This window comes from Prunus mume, linkage group LG5 (genome assembly GCF_029339155.1).
Source record: "Prunus mume cultivar Tortuosa linkage group LG5, ASM2933915v1, whole genome shotgun sequence".
NCBI classification, from domain to species: domain Eukaryota; kingdom Viridiplantae; phylum Streptophyta; class Magnoliopsida; order Rosales; family Rosaceae; genus Prunus; species Prunus mume.
This window is the reverse complement of record NC_142702.1, coordinates 14,758,421-14,776,170: the sequence shown is the minus strand read 5'-3', so window position 1 is coordinate 14,776,170 and position 17,750 is coordinate 14,758,421. Positions and strand designations below refer to the sequence as shown.

The 17,750-nt window shown below is 34.9% G+C and overlaps 3 protein-coding genes and 1 non-coding gene across 4 annotated transcripts; all 4 read left to right on the top strand.

Moving 5' to 3' along the window:
- The first annotated feature begins 1,902 nt into the window (after positions 1–1,902).
- LOC148917066 (U6 spliceosomal RNA) lies at positions 1,903–2,005 on the top strand. Its single transcript, XR_016127587.1, has one exon. It is a non-coding gene; the product is annotated as a U6 spliceosomal RNA (small nuclear RNA).
- An 8,779-nt stretch (positions 2,006–10,784) lies between these two features.
- Positions 10,785–12,850, top strand: LOC148917065 (uncharacterized). The gene is made up of 3 exons (XM_089052362.1): positions 10,785–11,980; positions 12,358–12,529; positions 12,632–12,850. The coding sequence occupies exons 1-3, from the start codon at positions 11,490–11,492 to the stop codon at positions 12,848–12,850; spliced, it is 882 nt and encodes a 293-aa protein (XP_088908488.1). The 5' UTR covers positions 10,785–11,489.
- A 1,992-nt stretch (positions 12,851–14,842) lies between these two features.
- LOC148917064 (uncharacterized) lies at positions 14,843–15,971 on the top strand. The gene has a single exon (XM_089051554.1). It carries the CDS (start codon positions 15,197–15,199, stop codon positions 15,968–15,970), a length of 774 nt encoding a protein of 257 aa, XP_088907680.1. The 5' UTR covers positions 14,843–15,196; the 3' UTR covers position 15,971.
- A 45-nt stretch (positions 15,972–16,016) lies between these two features.
- LOC148917063 (uncharacterized) lies at positions 16,017–17,554 on the top strand. Its single transcript, XM_089052361.1, has 3 exons — positions 16,017–16,043; positions 16,149–16,262; positions 16,658–17,554. The coding sequence occupies exons 1-3, from the start codon at positions 16,017–16,019 to the stop codon at positions 17,552–17,554; spliced, it is 1,038 nt and encodes a 345-aa protein (XP_088908487.1).
- Positions 17,555–17,750: the final 196 nt, after the last annotated feature.

Genomic DNA, 17,750 nt, shown 5'->3' with positions numbered 1-17,750 from the left:
TTTCCCTTCGACTAGGTTTTTGTCCAACTGGGTTTTTCATAGCAAGGTTTTAACGAGGCAACATAAGTGTATCCAACACCATATCAATGATCCAAAAGAAAGTTTCACTCTTTTTCCCTTCGCTTTGGTTTTGTCCCACTAGGTTTTCCAAGCAAGGTTTTTAATGAGGGAACTATGCCATTGTATGGTGGACATCCAAGGGGGAGTGTTGTAAATGCATGGAATGTGTATGACCACCATAATATCCATTACCTCCACCCTTAATTGCTTTGTAACCTATGCCCTTATTATTGTAATTAGTAGCTATAAATTGTGGGTTAAATACCTCTATTGTAAGCCTATAAATAGGCACTTATCAAAGATGAATATGATATGTTGATACAAGGTCATAGAATAAATTCTCTGTATTTCTTTTCCTCTTATTGCTGTCTACAATTCCCCTTAGTTTTATAACAATACCCTTTTTTTGTTTTTTTGTTTTTGGAAATAACTCATAAACCGTTGCCTTTTTGTTTAGGACCTTTTCTATTAAAAGGGGCGATATGATAATATTCTAAACTCACACACACACTACACTGGATGCTAGGACTCGAATCCATGAACTTTCTTAGGGGAGCAATTGTTGGATTTTTAAAAAGGTTTTAAAAATTTAACCGTTTTATTTATTTATTATTTTGGCTGTTTTATTTTATTTATTATGGGGGTTATAAATATTTAATATTCAAGTTTTATTTCTATATTGAATGCCTTAATTTTCTAGTTAGTGAAGGTTACATGTTCTTGGATGCTTATAAAAGGTCATTCCTCCTTCACATTTGCAACACCCACAATACACCATTAGAATATCACATACCACAATCACCACTACAAACTAATTCTCTCATTTTCTACTTTTATATATATTATCTACTTTATATTATTATTTTGGCAATGGTTCTGTAACTTGGATACCTATATCCTTTTATGAACGTGCTCATAGAAGATCTCAAGTTTGTGTACAAGGGGTCGTATCTTGGAGTGTAGACCGTCAGTATCTGCACATAGGGAGGCTACAAAGGCTTTAGGACAGTGTCTTTGACGTGTTTCATTGTACCAAACTCACCTTCTTACTTATTATTTATTTTGCTTTACTTACCTATTATTTTGTTTTCTTCAATTTCATTGTACCTTAAAAGCTTTCCAATTTGTTTATAAGTTATTTATAATATAAATGTTTTTGTATTTGACTTTATGGAAAAGGAAAACTATAATTTCTATAACAGCAATTGCTCCAAACGACTACAGTACTAATGGGTCTGTTGCTACACCGTGGACTATTTTATTCCAAAGACAATATATATCCATAATCAAATATTACAAATATGCAAGATGTCTTTTTCTAACTTGATAAAAATAGCGAAGGTTCGAATTTCTGTATTTAGCATCGCTATAATTATACGTATTTAAACAAATACTAACTATTAAATTAATATAATGAATTCTCATAAGCCACATCAGCATAATTGTATGAACCCAAAACTCACCATTTCCACCTTAGCCAACACTTATGAAATAACAAATAAAAAATTAAAATTTCCCAAATAGCGATACCTCCTTCCCGACCTAGCCCCCTCACGGTGCCACCATAGTCTTTAATATCGATATTATCGGTGAAATATCGCCGATAATATCGCCGTTAATGAAGAAATCTTAAGATGTTTAGAATGAAAAATTGTGAACCTCTTTACTCTTAAGTTACGTGGGGTCGTAATTCAATCCACTTTGTGGTGGAGATTGCGCTTGGGGCCCGATAAAAGGTAGAAGCGGCTTCGCTATTAAGGAGGAGGTTGCATAATAAGTCTCACATTGAAAAACCCCTCTATGCATGAAAGCTTTATATATGGTCGTTTAACAACAAAGCTTGTCCCTTTGGGGACATCCGATAAAATTGGAACGATACAGAGAAGATTAGCATGGCCCCTGCGCAAGGATGACACGCATAAATCGAGAAATGGTCCAAATTTTTTTTTCCCTTCTGAATTTTTTTATCCTGCCTTCTCCATGGCTCCATGGGTGCTCAATGCAGTTGCAGAGGGTTTATAAGCTACCGGAACTAGGAGCATTTGCATTTATTGACTAACTTTCTTTTGAATTAGCTTCCATTATATTTATTTTAATTTTTTGCCTAGAAATACTGAGTCAAGTGTGTGAAACTTCATATGAAAATTTGCAGAGTAAGTAGTACAAAATTATTGTGCCATATTTAAGTTTTACAAGCATATGCTTATATCTGATTATGAAAGAGTGATTTTAGGTTACCTTGTCATCACCAAATTTGGCCTAAAAGCGTGCAGCGGCTCTCTCAAGAGGATCTTCAGGCAGCAAGGGATTTTCCTTCCAAATTTCATCCATGTATTCAAGAACTACAAAAGACTCAATAATTGGTTCTCCATTGTGCACAAGCACTGGAACCTTTTTATGAATAGGGTTATACTGAACAAGCAAAGGCCTTTGTTTGAAAGATCTTCATAGATTGTTTCATATGGGACACCTTTGAGTTTCAGTGCCCAAACTATTCTCAAAGCAAAAGGACTTGACCATGTCCTAAAGAGCTTCACTTCTGCCATTTTTACTGTTAATTTGAGCTATGATCTGCTAGCATTTTATGCTTAACTTTCACCTTGGAATTTTGCCAAGGTGTCCTAAGCTTTCTTGTATTTCTTTATGAAACCTTCTATATTGGTAAGTATGACTTGGTCCCTAGAAATTATGACATGTTAACTTCTTGCTTGCTATAGAAAGAAAAAAGACATGGTCTACCCACAAATATTTTGCTCATCACAATGCAAGTTACCAAGTTATCATGGGGTTCGAACAATTGACTAAGCGTTTACAAGTCAATGCCCTTTTTTATTGAGCCAAACCTGTTGACCATCACAATGCAAGTCGTTGTGTTATTTTACAATATTATGAATTTCAATTTTCTTTCAAAAGAATCAAAATTGTATTTAGTTTCATTTTTTTTATAAATTTATTTACAGCACTTGAGAGAAGAAAAAGTTTAAGAAGTCATTACCATTATTATGACATTAGGAAAAAGTTTAAGAAGTCATTACCATTATTATTACCATTATTATGACAGAATTTTCGAGGGTTCTGTATGTATGATATGAAATGATGGTTATCAGTCTAGACGTCTGTTTTGGGTCCTAAGGCTATCTCCAGTCATGGGCTATATCCCAAATATAGCCCTAAAATAATGCAAAACTCATCTCCAGCCATAGGCTAAATAAAATTTTAGCCAAATTTGGAGGGCCACATTTGGCCCTTTAGCCCTCCAACCGGGCCACATTTAGCCCAACTTTAGCCTAGTCCTAAGCCAAATTTTTTGTGGGCTCCATGCATGTGCTTTTCATTGATAATGTCAGTTGGATATATATATATATATATATATATAAATATATTTAAAAGCCTTTATAAATGTTTTCAATTCGTAAAAAAATCATAAAAAATTATTGGTCATGACTGTTGGATGTCAAACCATTGAAACCCATCCTTTAAAAAAAAAATTGTAGTCACCTTTTCAAATGTTTTCAAGTGTTGTTTTAAAAAAATTATAAAAAATTCTTGGTCATGGAATATTGTCTCTAAATAGTAGTTTAATTAAATTAAACAATACATAGTTGTGGAATGTATGTGTTGTACCATAGTGTTTCTCAAAATAATAAAATATGAATGACCCTAAAATATAGCCTCGCATGGCTGGAGATGGAAAAATTTAGCCATACACTATTCTTTAAAAAATAAATATTTTGGATGGCTAAATTTTTAGCCATGGACTACATTTAGCCCTATGACTGGAGATGGCCTAACTTCGTAAGTGGAGACATGTACAAGTGCGCTTTGGAAAAATCAACTATCAGGTCAGACTCGAGTTGGAAAGAAAAACTCTATTAGGGCTTTTATTTTTATTATTTTTAGTACAAATTATAGTCTAAACTATATATAGAATGGAGGGGAGTTTTTCACAGACAATCAAGATGTCATAGAAATTCAAACATGAGACCTTTCGTCTACAAGTTAAACCATTTTTCACTAGGCTAGGTCTTGTTGACAAAAATGGCTAATTAAATTTACACTTCTTTTTCATCACCAACAAAAAAAAAATTCATACTAATATCATACCTAAAAGGCTAAATTACTTAATACTAGTTTTTTTTTTTAAGAGGAACGTGTATCCATATGAAATTGTAATTGTTTATATTGGCGTGTAAGTGACCTAAATAAATAAGAAAAATTATTAGTCATAAATAGTTTAGTAATAAGGATATTGAAAAGGACTAATTTTGCTTAAAAATGACATTGTTACCCTTTTGTGTAAAAGCCTTGCCCACAAGGTCGTGATTGACGCCTTGGAAGATCTGCCCAATATTACAAGAGATTTGTAACAAACGGATTAAGATACAATCACACACATAACACAAATGTTTGAGTGATTCACCTATAATAGGGCTACATCTACTATAATTTATAACTTTGTATTTATATTTGAATATGGAGATTATATTGTACATGAGAGAGATATGGAGAGAGAGGCTTAAGAGCTCTTGTAGAAGAGAAATAGAGGGCTTGGGAGAGTGCTTGGAGGTGGTAAGCTCCCTTTTGTAGTCCAAGTAGTGGTAGAGAATGCATGACTCTCCTTGATTTGGGGATTCTACATGGCCTCCCCCTGATATGGGGCCTTGGGCATTGATAAGGCATGGGAGGGGGCATGGCTAGCTACTCCTTGTTTGGTGGGATGTGAGGTATGACAAGCAAGGGTTATCCCTTAATTGGTGGGATTTGCTTAAGGGGAAAAGTGAGGTCAACATGGTGTCAATAATGTGGATTGCTAATCCTAGCATCCCCGTGTCATGGAAGTTTTTCTCGTGCTTTGAAGCTGGTTTCTACATGTTTTTTTTTTTTTAAAAAAATTTTAACTTTGCTTTTATATTTCTTGTTATGACCTAAAGCTGCCCTAATTTCTTCCATGTCGTTGTGACTAGACCTGGAAAATAGATCGTGTTTGTCGTGTTCGTGTCAACCCACTTTTTTTAAAGGGTGGAAAACACTCAACACGAACACGACCAATTACAATTCACGAATGACACAACACGACCCGTTTCACCTATTTCAAAAATATATTTCTTAGCAAATTGTTAAATGAAAACACATTATATTAAACAATAATACAATATGAAGTTTAAATCTTTAAATAAAACATCTTTTAGCAATATATACCCAAAAATATCAAGAATGACCATTCACTAAAGTTCAAAACAAAAGCTAAAATTGTGGTTTAATGAATAAGAGTAAGAGTAAAATTTAATTTGAAGTTATAGAAAAGCTTAAAATTAACAAGTATAAAGTAGCACCCATGAACATAGAAAAGCTTAAGGAGAAAAATAACAAGTATAAAGTAGCACCCATGAACACAAATTTAGTATTAAGTTATATAAAGAACTAAATTTATAATTTGTTATTGAATGAATAAGAGTAAAATTGAAATTTTTGTGAGAAAAACAATAAGAGATTGTATTTAAGAATATAAACAAAATAATAATATGGAATGAGAGGAGCATGTCGTTGGTGGGGTTAGATTGTATTTGTAATCAAGAGCCCAAATAATCTTAGGAATTTAAGTAATTAATCAACAGTATAGAATAATAAGAAAATAAACAAAAGAATAATATGGAATGAGAGTTGCATGCCATTGGTGGGTTAGATTGTATTTGTAATGAGCAGAAAAACACCTAACCTGTCCAAGAATAAGGATCTTGGATGAAGAGAGATGTAAATGTAAGGATTCAGCTATCAACGAGGACGAAGAATAATGATAAAACTTGTATAAATGCACCACAACCCACCAAATTATATTAAATGGGTATAGGGTTACATTTTTATAATTCTCAATGCTTGAATGGATGTATATGATTAATGTGTAATTTGACCAAGTACTCCCTCCTCCTTTACAATATAATTCACTAATTAACAATAATCATATCCAAAGGTGGTTAACTAATTATATTATGTTAATTAAAAAAATCTTAGGTTGAACACTTTTTATTTATTTATAGAAATTCAGGGATTGCATTCATAATTTAGCTTAAAAAATCAATTGCTACAAGAGGTCAATACAAACTAGCCACAAATGGTCATTACAATAACGGAGCAATCTAACATCAAAATTAAGACAATCTGGTGCGGCTTCACTAACGATCACGCAACATTGAAGAAACTCCGACTTAAGCTTAATTTAAATAAATTAATAGTACCAATAATCAAAAAACTCTTTAAAATATCACATCAATAAAACTTTCTAATTCTGAAACACTAAAAACATGTACAGCTTAAATAACAAAGAGTGTGATCGTCCAAGTCATGCTTTTATAGCTTGAAATATATATATATATATATATATATATAATAAACAATTGATTTATTAAGAGTCACAGCCTTCATGATATGAAACAACAAATTAGAACTTGCAATAAAAGACACAGTTTTAATTAATTGATGTGTTAGAAAATAAGATCGAACTTATAATGCTTGTTGTACTGAATCAAAAAAATAATTTTTTTTTCTTCAAACATATTTTTTGATTTAAATAGTTTGATTTGTGTGAAATATTGGAGTGAACTAAATGTAATATGATAAACATTTCCGACAAGTCTTACCCAAAACCATTACATGTTATCATGATGATCTGGAACTAGTGGGGACTAGCTTAGACCGCTTCAAAAGTACTTAGTGAAGTATGTGTTTATACCATTCGAAAATAAGATTGCTTTTCAAAACAGTAATTCTGGTTTTATAGGATTTGGAGGGTGTTATCAGGAACTCGGTTGGAAATTGGTTTGGTGGTTTTGCGGTAAATTTAAGGAATTGTGAAACTTTGGAAGCTTAGCTTTAGGGTTTTCTCTTTGATTGAAGTTAGCTGTGGATAAAGGAATTTCCACCCTATCAATGTTGATGGATTCTGAAGTTGATGTTACTCTCTTGTGGAATTGGAAATTAAGAGGTTCTCTTTTGTTTTTAATTTTTTTACTTATATTTTTAGCATTTTAATAGTTTAAATGTTATTTTGCTTAAAGCTATAAATTTCCCTTACTATTACCAGAAAATTGGATAAAATTCGAAAAAAGTAAAATCAATTCCCATATTCCCTATTTTTATATATTTTAGGCCCTTAATTAACCCCAAAAAAAGTTCCAAGGACTAAATTGACATTAGCGTGGTAATTTAATAGGAAAAATAGGTATACCAAATTTTTTGACAAAAGAGTTTTCTTTTAAAAGCATTATTATATTATTAGAAAATATATATTATGCTGTGCACGCATGGCAACAACATGGCTAACATTTGAATAAATAAGCGTTTCCGCTTGTGCAACATCAAAAGACTTAAGCGTATTCTCTAAAATAGTTGATAGAATGAAACAAAATTAGATATGAGATTGACATTTGAGGTTGATGTGAGACAAATTGAGTTTAAGAAGGAAAGACAGACTAGATTAAAATTTGTGAGACATATCAATAAGGAAGCCTCCGATGTTTAGGTTAGACTTAAGATGATGTGAGGTCTTTGGATATTTATATTGTTTCAAGTAGTCTTGGCTGTTCTCAATTGTTGGTGCCACGTGGTGTACGCTTAGAGGCCGAGTTGAACTCAGACGTGGTTTGGCTCCCATGATCTTCTTTGGACGCTGCAGGGGATAACTTAACCCAATTCGTGGCCCAAGTTTCACTCCTAATTTATGTGCAATTAGTTGTGTTTTTCTTCCCGCTTCTTGATCGATAGTAAATCTATATTTTGGAGCCACTAGAGTCAACGTGTAACTATCTTATTGGGCATAAAATTTGTGTCCCCAAAAATGTCCCCCATCTCTTCTATTTAGGCGTAGCTCTATCATGAGTTTGGGTTGCGATAAGTGGAGAATGCAACTATTGAGAATGTGTTGTCAAGTCCAACAACGCGGAGTCGTATTCAATAACTTCAAGATTTTCACTCCAGCTAATAAGAACTTAGGTCAATGGGGTCATATCATAATGAAAAAGCATACTTAGTTTAAAATTAGTGGTCACATATTTGAAATTCTTAAGCACTAGCAATGTATGCGAGTAAATTCCCTATTCCTTCCTAGCTTTGATTCAAAAAAGAAGAAGAATCGAGAATAATGAAGAGCCTCAAATCTTAATAGATAACCATTAACGAATGTTACACCAAATTCAACGAATATATATGTCAACAAAATAAGAGACTCAGGAGTGGGGGAGTGAAATGAACAACATGAGTATTGTTTTATTAAATTGGATTTTGGTGATTAGTTGCACATTTACCATAGTAATTTATGTGAACTCAAATTTTATTGCTCACATTCATTGATGTGATTGAAAATTTCTTGTATGAGTAAAAGAGCAAACCTTTTCTCGTGAATCATTTGCTGGGCAACTACACAACATGCTAAGAATTGAAAATGATATGATGAGAGCGAATCTGATCTCCTACACCATTATTTGATCCAACGGTTGATATGAGAGAAAATCCTATTTGATTTGAATATGGATTTTTTTTATGTAAATATTTTTTTATTTATATTAGCCCTTTTTATTTCATTTTTTATGGGCTCTCTAAACAAAAGTGAAATAAAAAAGGGAGCTTTAGTAATATACCCAAAATGGGACCTGAATTTATAAAAAAACCCCACATAGAATACACTTTATAAACACACCCAAAATCCATTTATTATATAACAAATTAGTGTTCAAGTTCCTATAAATTACAGGTCTGCCACTATCAAGCCCAACACCAAACAAACTCAAAAGACACCCAAAACAAACCCAGCCCAAACTTATAAACAAGCCCAAACCGTAACTTTCGTCCAAAAAAAAAAAAGTAAACCGTAACTTAAAAAAAAGTAAACCGTAACTTCCAGCACTTTCATTAAACGTTCTCTGCAAAACGTCTCTTCACTTCACTCATCGTCTTCATCAAGTCAAATCGTCTTCATCAATTCGTCTTCATCGTCGTCGAAACCGAGACTCCATAACCACCACCAAGATTGATCTCGTTTCAAAAACAAACACCAGACACTGACCTAGACAAAATTTCAGAGAACCATTTCAACAAGAAAACGCTTCAAAGGTAAGACATTTACAAACCAAACCTTTACTGTAATATTGATTATTTGCTACAAAGATCCAGTCTAGGGTAATAACAGTATTTTAGATTTCACTGTAGGACAAAATCTTGAAACTATATTGGATTTCACTATAGGACTGACTGCATAGGACCATTACTCTAGTCACTAATTTAGCGGCTAGCATGCTGATTAATGGCTATAAAGTTCCAGTATATGGTAATAACACTGATTGTTCCCTATAAAATACTATATCTAAGGCATGTCTACCACTGTCAAGTTCCAGTATAGATAAAGTTCCAGTATATGGTAATAACACTGATTGTTCCCTATGAAATACTATTTCTAAGGCATGTCTACCACTGTCAAGTTCCAGTATATGGTAATAACACTGATTGTTCCCTATGAAATACTATTTCTGAGGCATGTCTACCACTGTCAAGTTCCAGTATATGGTAATAACACTGATTATTCCCTATGAAATACTATTTCTAAGGCATGTCTACCTCTGTCAAGTTCCAGTATGGGGTATTAACACCGATACTTTACTGTCGTGTTCCTATTTCTAATGCAGGTATACCAATTAAAAGATGAAGAAAGAAAGAGCCAGAAGAAACTCCAAAACAAAAGGCCAACAGTCATCATCCAAAACAACAACAAACAAGAAGCCAAGCAGATGGGAGGACCCGAATTATGTGCAGATCAAGAGCAACATGCTCTCTTTTGCAACAATAATTGACAACATCAGACAGAGACTTGAACGTCGGCACGATGTCTTAACACTGCTATCAAAGACACCTTTTTGGGCATTAATAGAAGCATATATCCAGAGAAGGTTAACAAAGGCAGAGTGCATGAAGTCTAACTACGACATTGTGAGACTCATACAAGTTTATGACACAAAGACAAAGAAGTTCAAGTTTAATGATGTTGACAGCGAGATGAAAAGCAATGATGTGGCTGAAATTTTTGGCTTGCCAAACAGTGGCAAGAAGTTACCAAGCACAACAACCTCAACAAGGCCAAAATTGCAGTTTGTAGAGAAATACTTCGCGCGGTATAAGAAGATAACAAAGACTTCAATTGATAAGTGCTTGAATTTAGCACTTGAAGATGAAACAGAAGAGGGTGCTATGGATGTAACAAGATTGATAATCCTACAACTCTTCATGACCAATCTATTCTGCAACTCTGGTTGTACACTTGCTTGGACATATACAACCACAATAGACACCTTAGAAGAGATGGGGAAATATAATTGGGCTCGAGGAGTTTTGGACTACATGTATTTTGGATTAGAACAAGCAAAGAAGAACAAGAAGGACAAAAAAAAGCAGCCAAGCGTGAGTGGCTGCCTAATCCTAATACTGGTAAGAACACAAATCTCCAAACTGCAAATTCGTAGCATTATTCTAATGATATGAATTGACACGTGATATTTCAAAAAAATATTGTGCAGTATTGGCTGTGTCAAAGATCTAACCTGCTCACTCCAATTCCTGGAAGAGAACAAATGACACCACTGTCAAATGGAGTCTTCAAGAACTCAGTAAGCTTCATCATCTAAACAACAACCAGATAAAGGTACTCTTTCCTTTCAAATAATCTGCAGCTGATATGACAACATTGTTAATACCATGTCATGTACATACTTGTTAATACCATGTCATAGAAGTAAACTATGAATACCATGTCACAGAGGTAAACTATGAATACCATTTCATAGAAGTACACTATTAAAACCATGTCATAGAATTACACTCTTAATACCATGTCATAGAAGTGCACTCTTAATACTAACTCTACTCAACAAACAGATAAAAAGCACTAAAGCTCAAGAGCCAGATGATGATTCTGAAGAAGAGAATGAAGAGAATGATGATGATTCTGAAGAAGAGAATGAAGAGGAGGATGATGGTGCTGAAGAAGTGAATGAAGAGCATGATGATGATGCTGCTGAAGAAGTGAGTGAAGACAAGGATGATGCTGCTGAAGAGGTGAATGAAGAGCATGGTGATGCTGCTGAAGAAGAAAATGAAGAGGAGGAGGATGCTGAAGTGAATGGAGACCATGATGATGCTGCTGAACATCAAGTCCAGCAACACCACCAGGTACAAGAAGACCTCCAAAATGAAATCCCAGAATACCGGAATTCAACGTTGTTTGAGGAAATTGTTAGATCAGTACCAGAATACAAGGAGGATGAAATACACTTACAAAAGAGTATATGATGGCGATCAATAATGCTGCTGAATATTAGACGAAGAAAGGAGAGCATCAAAAGATCCGTGATGCAATAGCATCTTGCATTAAACAGAATAAATTGATTCAGATGCTGTACAATGAAAAAGAAGAATTATTGAAGCATCAGCAGCAACTGCAGAAGATGGTTAAGGAAGCAGCACATCACAAGAAAGTCATACAATTAGATGTTCATCAGGAAAAATCCTACATGACAAAGCTGCAGCTAGAAAATGATCAACTTCTTGCAGAGAAGATTTCCTACTTGGACATTATTAATGAAAAGGAAGCTGTTATTGTCTTGTTGAGAGATCAAAAATTAGCGCAAGAACTGCAGAGTGAAGAGGATAAAGAAGAAAAGAAAGAAGGTGAAGCAGAAAAGATAAAATCAAGAAAACCAGATTCCTCATTCCCTAAAGCAGAGACGAGAGCACAAAAGAGAAAGGCACAAAAAAAACCAGCCAAATCAAAGAAGAAGGCCAAAGGTTCATTCCTGCAATGGAATACATATCAGGTCTACAACATGCTGGATGAACTCTCACAAGAAAAGCTGAGAAATTACTGGAAAAATTCAGTTGATGGGTAAGGCAATGTGTTTCATTCATTTTCAATGCAAGATGCTATTATTGAACATGCATTAGAAAATAGGATTTCATTGTGTTATTACCCTATACTAGAACTTTACAGGGGGTAGACATGCATTAGTTATAGGATTTCAGAGGAATCTAGCAGTGTTATTACCCTATATTGGAACTTTGCAGTGATAGACATGCATTAGATATAGGATTTCATAGGATACAAGCAGTGTTATTACCCTATACTGGAACTTTACAATGGTAGACATGCGTTAGAAAAAGGTTTTTTAGGAAACAAGCAGTATTATTACCCTATACTGGAACTTTATTGAACAGTTCTTTCAATTTTATTGCCATTTTTTCTAACTACAAATACTGTTACAGCACTGCTTTTTGGCAAGGGACAAGCATTTTGTTCAAAGATGACATACAAAGCTTATTAAGAGATGCTGAAATTTATGGACAAATCATAGATGCGTATGCCGAGATACTTCATCATGATGAAAAGAAGGACCCTAAAAGACAACAGAATGCATACATCACGTGCTACGCATACGTAAGATCATAGCTATCCCATTACTTCTAGTAAAAATCACAAATTATTCATCTTCCTATACTTTTCACATTCTCTCTAATGCCGAAACTATTAATTTTGCAGAGGTATCTCACAGATAAAATGCACCCAAGAACATTCGATGAATATTTTGTCAAACTCCTTGAATGCATAGGGAAAACTTCAAAGGTGTTCATACCAATAACGGATGGCGGACACCACACCCTGCTTGTCTTCGACACCAATTCATTGCAATGGACGCACTACAACTCATTGAGGGGGAAACTGAGCAAACCGTTGAATACTACAACAAAAAAGCAATAATTTTGGTAAGACAGACTCCTACTATGAACTGTTAATACAAGGTATGAACAAAACAGTTAATCAGTGAAGCTAACAACATACTTGCCTACAATGCAGGCAGACGCAACAAATGTCTTCCTCAATAGTGTCAAGGAATGTGCTCCAACAATTCTAGAAAAAAACAGCTTCACACTTCTTGAGTTCAAGAAGCCCGTCTACAATGAAGAATTGACCGACGAGATTGCAAAACTTCTTCGAAACCTGAAAGTTACACCAGCAATTGCTCAAACAATACAATATCTGATGAAACATGATCCCACCAAATTCAACTTTAAGGAGGACAGGGAATGCGCCCAACAACCTGAAAAGTCGTAAGTTTCACAATAACACTTTTCTTCCCCCAATTCAAATTAAACTATGATTCACTAAATGTTGCATATATATATGTGTGTGTGTGAATTTGCAGAAACGATTGTGGAGTATTTGTCATGTACTACATGCAGAAGTTGTCACAAGGAAAACAAATTGAAGAAAGCTTGAGTACAGAGCATGTGTGGGAAATGAGAAAAGAAGTTTTATTGAAGACAATGGAAAGTGAAAAAAGTTGGTATTTCACAAAAGAGAATGAAGGATGAAAGCATGGATTTCACAAAATTTAGAACTATAAAATAGTAAATGTTCGGCTTCTAACTTCCAAATGTCAAATTGTTAATATGTAGCTTCTAACCAAAATCTTTTGATGCTTCTTAACTTTCAAATGTCAAATAGTTACTGTGTAGTGAGATTCAAATGTAAAAAATTGTTACTCTATAGCTTCTTCTATATTTCAAACTGCGAATTAACAGTGTTCAAAATGCGTATTAACAGTGACTTTCAAAAAGCCCAGCCCAAGTTGAGAAAATCAAGGTCAGAAACGAAATAAAGCCCAAAACAAATCAACCAAGCCATAGAAAAATACAGAAAAAAGGCCCAGTCTAATTTGACAAAAAAAAGCCCAAACAAACCAAAAAAAGAGCCCAGAAAACTCAACAAGCCAATAAAGCCCAATTTCACTAAGCCCATTGAAAAAAAAGAAAATATCTCAACGCAGAGTACACGCACGCACCCAAAAAGCGAAAAACCCACTCACCCTCTCACTCCGATCTTTGCGACGCGACCCACTCCAAAAGCAGGCGAAAACCTCCATAACCACCAGGCAGGAGACAACCTCCATAACCACCAATCAACGACAAACTCCATAACGAGAAAGCCGGCGAATCGAAGTTATATTCTACCATAGCCAAAAGTCTTCAAAATCGACACTACAAAAAGCAACTGAGCACAAGGACAACCAAGAAAAAGGGAAGAAAATTTCTTCCATAAACATCGACAGAAAGGTACAATCTGAAAAACCCACAATGACTTTCCACTTTCGTCTTGATTCTGCTAACTAATGCAAGAGTACCACGTTTAATACAGGTAACCAACGAAAAGGTCCAACAATGACAGAAACAAACACTCAAGATTCTTCACAAATGGCTGACAAAGCATCACTATCAGACTCCCAGGTATTACAAAATCTCTTAACGTCAAAGTCCAATAGCAATGTTTTGAAAAGACGCATGTTTCACTGCAAATGTATACGTTTCACAACTGTTCATACCATGTCATAGAACTTGAACTGTTAATACCATGCATCTTGCTCTTCTAGGGCACTGCGAAGCAGTGCACTTGAAGACCAAAATATATAGCATCCTTTATTAATCAAAATCTGTGATCTGCTATGCATCTTTCTCTTCTAGTGCTTTGCTGCACTTGAAGACCAAAAATATATAGCATGCTATGTATCTTTCTCTTCTAGTGCACTGCAAAGCAGTGCACTTGAAGACCAAAATATGTAGCATCCTTTGTTAATCAAAATCTGGGACTTCTATGCATCTTGCTCTTCTAGTGCAACATGCACTAGAAATGTATATGAAAAAAAATCGTAGTGCACTAAAAAAGAGAAGCATGAGGTTCAAATGCATAGAAGTAAATGGTTAATACCATGTCATAGAAGTATTAATACTTATGTTTCATCTTTCTTTTGTTTAGTTAAAGTAACCTATTTGTTTCACTTTGCAGGTGGTCATATGGAAAAAGGTAACCGGGTTGAAATTCAAAAAAAAAGCATACAAAAGGATCACAAGCCAGCAAAAGCACAAAACAGCATCAAGAAACACACAAGGCACACCACCAACAACAGCAAAAGCCAAACTATCCACACCCAAATCCGCAAACACACTGAAACCAAAGAAAACAACGAAGACAAAAAAAACACAATCCCAAACACAAAAACCTCAACCAAACAGACGCAATAACCCAGATTATGTGCAGATCAAGAGCAACATGCTCACATTTGACAACACATTGCAAACGGTAAAAGACAAGCTTGCAGCAAGAAAGGACGTCCTCAAGATCCTACAAAAAACGCCATTCTGGAGCATCATCAAGGCTTACATGGAAGGTCAGTTAACCAAGGTAGAATGCCAGAAGTCTAATTATCAAATAATTAAACTAATCAGACTCTACAACCCCGCAACCAAAAAATTCAAATTCAGTGAAGGCAACGAGCATGAAATTACAAGCAATGATGTGTCTGACATCTTTGGATTGCCAAACAAAGGAAACAAGTTGCCAAGCACAACAACTTCCACAAGAACAAATTTGGCCTTCGAAAAGAAGTACTTCGAGAAGTCAAAAAAAATCACAAAAACTGAGATTGATAGGTGTCTGAACACAGCAATAGCAGATGACAGAAAGAAGAATGCAATGGATGTTGTCAGGTTGTTAATCCTAGAGCTCTTCATCACAAATCTCTTTTGCAACTCTGGGGCGACAATGGCTTGGACCTTTTTGACTATGATCGACACATTAGAAGCTATGAACAGCTACAACTGGGCACAAGGAGTCTTAGATTACATGCATTATGGACTGGACCAAGCCATAAAAAATAAAAAGGACAAGACAAATCAACCAAGCGTCAGTGGTTGCCTTGTGCTAATCCTGGTAAGAAACTACATCCATTTGTTAATCCTGTTATATTATTTGTTTTCATGTGCATTAACACTTTATATTGAAAAACATGTTTGCAGTATTGGCTGTGTGAAAGAACTAACCTGATCAGTCCAATTCCTGGAAGAGAAGATCACAAACCAGCGGCTGTCAAATGGAGCCTTCCGGAGCTCAATATCAAGCTGAATATTGCAACATATGAAAACATTAAGGCATTTTTCTTACTTCCATAAACATATATAATGTTAGTACACCATAATTACTACTGACTCCAATAATTCAACAGATAAAAGCTGCTGACAATGAAAAAGAAGAAGCAACAAAGACTGATCATGCAGACCATGAAGAACAAGAAGAAAATGAAGAGGATGATGACTTTGTTATCACACTTAAAGATTGGGTAAGATAACCTACAATGATCCAACATTTATATTTCAAAACTGAATTGATAGTGTACAAACACATATACATGTATATAAATTTGCTAATACTTTTTTTTTCCTTTCTAATATTTGTGACAGATAAAGAGTCAAACACAAAAAGGAAAAAGCGATTATTACCTGAAATGTAACTTGACTTCCATGAAAATGTGGACCAAAGTGCAACCCAGACAAAAACTCCACAACAGGAGCAAAATGAAGACAATGCACAATCATTGGGATGCAAAGCAGATGATGAAATTGAAGAACCACCAGCACAATCATTGGAATGCGAAGCAGATGATGAAATTGAAGAACAAGGAGTTGACCTTAGTGCAGACTCAGTGACGGAGGAGGACACTGTTAATGTCCAAAGAATGAACCCGAACTTGACAGCCAAGAAGAAGACTTCGACTCCATTTTTGTGGACATAGTGGGGTCAATCCCAGAGTACTACAAGCATGAAATAGCCCCTACCCATGAGAAAATCCAACAGCTGAAAGAAGCAGTCGACTATTGGATTGAAAAGGCAGATACTCGAAGGGATATGATGCAGACTGCTATAGAATCCTGCATAAAGAAAAATTCATTCATTCAACAAATATGGACTGAAAAAGAAGAGTTGGAGCAACAAATTGAAATACTGAAAAAGCAGCTTGAGCAAGAGAAAAAAGAAGGTGCAAAATTACAAGGGGAACTTCATGCGCTCAAATCAAATAGGAGACAGCTACAGGAACAACATGAACTACTTGAAGGGGAAAAGTTGTCCTGCATTGAGAGCATGAAAGAAAAAGACACTGTTATTGCCTCTTTGCAACATGTGATGGGAAAAAAAATCAAACAAGGTGAACAAGGAGAAATTCCGATGAAAGAACAAGCTGATAAGGAGAAAAAAGATGAGAGAATAGCAGAAGAAAGTGAATTGGAGATGCAAGAATCTCCTAATGATGAAGATGAGAACGCCGATGGAAAAACTCCTGAAAAGTTAGTTATCATGCAAGCAAAAGAAGTAGGAACACGGCAGTTGCGTTCTGGCATCAAAATAATCAAAGACAGAAAAGACAGAAAGCCTGCAAAGAAATCAGATTACACATACCCCGAAGCACATAAGAAAGGCCGAAAAAGAGCAAGCCAAAGCGAAGATGAAGCAGCCAACAAAAAAAAGGAGGACAAAGATACATACCTTCAGTTGCACATGTATGAGGTCTACAACAGGCTGGATGAAATATCAAAGAAGAAGTTGGAAAATTACTGGAAATCGCATCGATTCTGATGAGTAAGCCAATCTCACAGAATTACACTGTTAATACTATGCCTTAGAACTGTCATAGAATTACACTGTTAATACTATGTCATAGAACTGTCTTGTCATTAAACTATTATGAGATTATCATTTTTAAACAACATTATTGTCGCAGGGACGCTTTTTACGTACAAAATAGGACAATATTGTACAAACATAACATTGA